The sequence below is a fragment of the Oratosquilla oratoria genome, chromosome 32, assembly GCF_046742065.1.
Source record: "Oratosquilla oratoria isolate Oo_2021 chromosome 32, ASM4674206v1, whole genome shotgun sequence".
Lineage (NCBI taxonomy): Eukaryota > Metazoa > Arthropoda > Malacostraca > Stomatopoda > Squillidae > Oratosquilla > Oratosquilla oratoria.
This window is the reverse complement of record NC_134808.1, coordinates 8,396,941-8,401,940: the sequence shown is the minus strand read 5'-3', so window position 1 is coordinate 8,401,940 and position 5,000 is coordinate 8,396,941. Positions and strand designations below refer to the sequence as shown.

The window sequence follows — 5,000 nt, the reverse complement described above, 5'->3', positions numbered from 1 at the left end:
TAGCTACGACGTGACAGCGCTGTTTACCAACGTAAGTATTGAGGGGGCCATTGAGGCGTTAAAGAGGGTAATAAATTCTGTGAATGACAGCGACTTACCAGTCAGAAAAGCAGACTATATAGAATTGGTGTCTCTGTATGTGAACTTTGGTGCCTTTGTGTTTGAGGGCCAAGAGTTCAAACAGCATCGAGGACTGGCTATGGGTTCACCATTAAGTGCTGTCATGGCATCACTTTTTATGGAAACATTGGAGGAGGATGAATTTATTCGCATCATAGGAAGAGGCTCACATTGGTTCCGATAGGTAGATGACGTGTTAGTAGTTGTACCCGAGGGAACAGATATGAACAATAAACTCCGCATGCTTAACGAAGTGAACAAAGACATCCAGTTCACAGTGGAGATTAAGAAAGACAATAAATTACCATTCCTAGACACTATTATCCATCGAGGCAAAATGGATGTAAAATTTTCAGTATTCAGAAAACCCACGAACAAAGATAACTTCATACACTTGGACGCCTCGAGCTGCGTCAAAATTTGCTCACACATACTACCTCACCCCCCATCATCCCGCCCATTCCACCTCATGTATCACAACATCATCCATATACAACCATTCTCCATTCTCCCCTGTCTTCTGTCCTCTCCCGTCCTTCCTCAACAGACATTCCCCTTTTCCCCAAGCCCCCCTTCACCCCATCCATCCACCTCATCCTAGGACGTCCCCTCATGTTCACTCCCTCCACATCTGCCTTTCATACCTCTTTTACTAATCTTTCTTCACTCATTCTTTTCATGTGTCCAAACCATCCTAATATTCTTTAATCAATCCTGTCTCCCAACTCCCCTTCCACCCTTGTTCTCCTCCTCACCTCCTCATTTCTCACTCTATCTAGCCTAGTAACCCCCATCATACATTTTAGACACCTCATCTCAAACACATTCGAACTCCTTCTCTCTTCCTCTCTTATGTTCCATGTTTCTGCCCCCATACAGTGCTGTTGGCACAATCACTCCTTCATACAGTCTCCTCTTAGCATCCATTCCTAAATGTCTATTCCTCATTACACTTTTTAATCCACCAAGGCATTTACTCGCTTCTCTCAATCTACATTCCTACTCCACCTTTACTCCACCTTTTCCTGCCACATTTGCACCCAAGTATCTAAAACTATCCACTTCCTCCAGTCGCTCTCCCTTAATACTCACTTCCAGTCTGCTGTCACTTTCACCCCTTCAGCATCTCATCACCTTACTTTTACCCACAATTATCTTCAGCTTTCTTTATCACACACTCTCCCAAACTCTGTCACCAACTTTCTCAATCCCTCCTCCAATCCTGCCACAAGCGCAGTGTCGTCCGCAAACAACAGCTGGCTCACCTCCCACTTTTCTCCATTTACTTTAACTATCTCCAATCCCTGACCCACCACCCTTGCATTTACCTCTCGCACTACCCCATCCATGTACAAGTTGAACAGCCTGGGTGATATAACGCATCCCTGACGAAGTCCCACCTTTACCTCGAACCACTCACTCTCTCCATTTCTAATTCTGACACAAACTCTACTACTCTCATAAAAACTCTTGGCAGCTCCCAGAAGCTTTCCTCCTATCCCGTATATCCAGAAAACCTCCCACAGTGCCTTTCTGTCTACCTTGTCGTAAGCTTTTTCCAGGTCCATAAAAGCCCCCAAAACATCCACCCCCTTCCCTATAGCTTTTTCACATATCTGTCTTACCACAAAAAAACAGATCTACACAAACTCTACCCGTCCTAAATCCACACTGTTCCTCACCAATTAATCCTTCTGTTCCTCTCCTAATCCTCTCAATCAAGATCCTCCCATAAGCCTTCCCAGCTACACTTAACAAGCTAATTCATCTGAAACTACTACATTCACACTTGTCCCCTTTTCCCTTGTAAAATGGAACTATACAAGCACTCCTTCAGTCCCCGTTACTCTACCCTCTCTCCAGCAAACATTAAATAACCTCACCAGCCAGTCCACCTTCACTATACCTCCCTTTTTTTTAGACATTCTGCAAGGCATCCATCCAGACCAGGTGCTTTACCTGCTTTCATCATCTTAACAACTGCCTTCACTTCATCCTTCCTTATTTCTCCTCCATTTTCCTCACTTATCACGGTCATTTTCTTAACATTTCCCACTGCAGCTATCTTTCCCTCCCTATCCTCCTTCACATTTGGCAACTCCCTAAAATATTCTGCCCATCTTCCCCTTACTGCCTTGTCTTCCATTATCATCTCTCCATCTGCACCTTTTACTTTTCTTCTCTACTTGATTCGCCAGCTCTTCCTCTCTTAATTTCTTTCCAAAACATCTTTTTATTACTTTCAAAATTTTCTGTCATACTCTTACCCCATTTCACATCTGCTCTCCTCTTTGCCTCCTTTACCTTTTGCTTTACTTTTACTTTACTTTAATATATATATATATATGTATATATATATATATGTATATGTATATATATATATACATATACACACACACACACATATATATATATATATTGCAGAAACCACAGGGAAATTAAAGTCGGAATACTGAACGTTTTCGTCTATTACGACATATATATTATATACACATATATATTATATATATATACACATACATATATATTATATATATATATATATATATACATATATATATATAATTGTGTGTATGCACATGTCTCAAGGTTGCATGTTCCATCCTAGTTTGATCCCTGAATTGGCTGGAGGCACTGCTCGGGTCTCGCATTTCTCAGGCACCCACATTGATGAGCTCCACCGGATTAGTTGAATTCCTATTACCTTGCAGCTCGCAGGGTTAAAGTTGAGACATCGCGGGTCCATTCATAGTGAGACATGACTCTGGTTTCCTTCGCCAGTAGAAGGTATTGGCTTCCACCTTGAAACGTTGTCATACTAGAGTTTGCGCAAACGTTTGCCCAAAAAGTTTGACTTTCTTTAGTGAAGGATAGTGTCTTTGTCCGTCACTAAAGATGAGAGATTATTAGATTTTTGGAAATGTTATTGGTTAGTTAGGTTAGGTTAGGTTAAATTAGGTTAGGTTAGGTTAGGTTAAGTTAAGTTAGATTAGGTCAGATTAGTTTAGATCAGATCAGGTCAGGTTAGGTTAGGTTAGGTTTAGTTAGGTTAGATTTGGTTAGGTTAGTTTATGAGCCAGAAACCAAACGATGAATTTCAAATGAAAAGTTGAATATTCAGTATGTTGAAGGGCATGGTATGGGTTGTAGACCTTATCCCCATTTCAAACACCATTAGCACAAAAGTGTTTAAAGGATGTTTATCAGTCAGGTTAAGGCTTCTGAAATGCATACGGCACGCAATTTTAAATACCTGTATGGGTATGGAAACAGTGGTCATTCCATGAGAAATAAAAAGAACTATTCTACCATGGTTTCCAAGTAAATAGCTGAATCAAGGGAGAGCAAAGGAGATAAGTTAATAACAAAAACTTCATACAGCAAGAATAAGAAAACACAGACCAGATACACAAAGGTAAACTAAAAAAGTCAAACAAAAGCCTGAAGAGAAAAAAGGCGATACAAAAAAAAATAAATAAATAAAATAAAATAAAATAAAAATAAAGAAGATCGAAAAAAAAAATCTTCAAGAATGCAAAGAACGTCCAAAAAATACCGAAATAGGGAACGTGAAGGTACAATCGTAAATAAATATGGACAAACTCGAAGACGAAGTGAAACTTGCACGAGAAGGTGGAGGGTTCCTTGCAGAGTATTGATAACTCTGCCATTGAAGACATGACGTCATGTTATGACGTCATGTTCACAGACGAGGACGAGACGAAAGGATGACAGCGACATGTCATTTGTTCCTTCCCTGGAAACTGATTATGAGTGGGGATGGAAGTGAGGATGGTGAGAGGAAAACAAAGTCAAGTAGGAAGAACAAGATGAAAACTGAAAACAAGGAAAAGAAAAGAGGAGGACCAGAAGAAGGAGGAGGAGGAGGAGAAGAATGAGGAGGAGGAGGAAGAGGAGGAGAAGGAAGAGGAAAAGGAGGAAGAGGAGAAGGAGGAGAAACAAAAAAATATAGAGGAAGACATACTCTTAACAGGAAAAAAAATCAGACACTGGTGGAGGAACGAAATAAGAAAAATTAAAACTGAAAGAGAAGAAGGAAGGTGGAGAGCGCAGATCAGTTGCTATCTCTTGCAAATCCGAAGGACCCCAAAAAAGATCGCATCTTCTATGTATTCAGCCGTGATCGAACTTCATGGAACCTATATTTATGAAGACACCATGGAAACGCGTCGTTAGTGGCATAAATGCAGTTCTTCTGCGGGACTTGAGAGTCTAACGGTGGATTTGTCCGTGGTCGTTATAAAAAAACAATAAGAACAAGCTAATGATATATATGTATACATATGTGCACAGCATATCTATACGAACATATACATATAATATATTCATATATACAAACACTGACGAGAGAGAGAGGGAAAGAGATATATAGAGAGGAAAAGAGAGAGAGAGAGAGAGAGAGAGAGAGAGAGAGAGAGAGAGAGAGAGAGAGAGAGAGAGAGAGAGAGAGAGAGAGAGAGAGAGAGAGAGAGAGAGAGAGAGAGAGAGAGAGAGAGAGAGAGAGAGAGAGAGAGAGAGAGAGAGAGAGAGAGAGGGAGGGAGGGAGGGAGGGAGGGAGGGAGGGAGAGAGAGAGAGAAACGGCGGCGTACTATACACCAACTAATACAGGAGTAATTTGTTCATGATGACTTAAGTCTTTGGAAAGAATAGCGTAATTATAGATATAGCGGTGGCCTTACCAATAATTTTTCACAGAACTGACACAGTAAAATATCTCGGTTTACTGAAAAACTTCCTGCCTGTCATAGGACTTTCACTGGCTCTCTTAATCTCCCTTTCACGCAGAAGACAGTTAATCAATGGTAATATCAAATTATGAGTACTCTTTAATGGGCGTCAGGCTGGAATAGAAGAAAAG

At 40.7% G+C, this 5,000-nt stretch overlaps 1 protein-coding gene across 1 annotated transcript in view; it reads left to right on the top strand.

Annotated features, from left to right (window-relative positions):
- LOC143017535 (uncharacterized) overlaps positions 1–304 on the top strand; it is a 510-nt gene extending 206 nt beyond the window's left edge. The window contains exon 1 of the mRNA XM_076172324.1: positions 1–304. This exon is cut by the window's left edge and continues 206 nt beyond it. Coding sequence (XP_076028439.1) covers positions 1–304 — 304 coding nt within the window.
- The last annotated feature ends 4,696 nt before the right edge of the window (positions 305–5,000 follow it).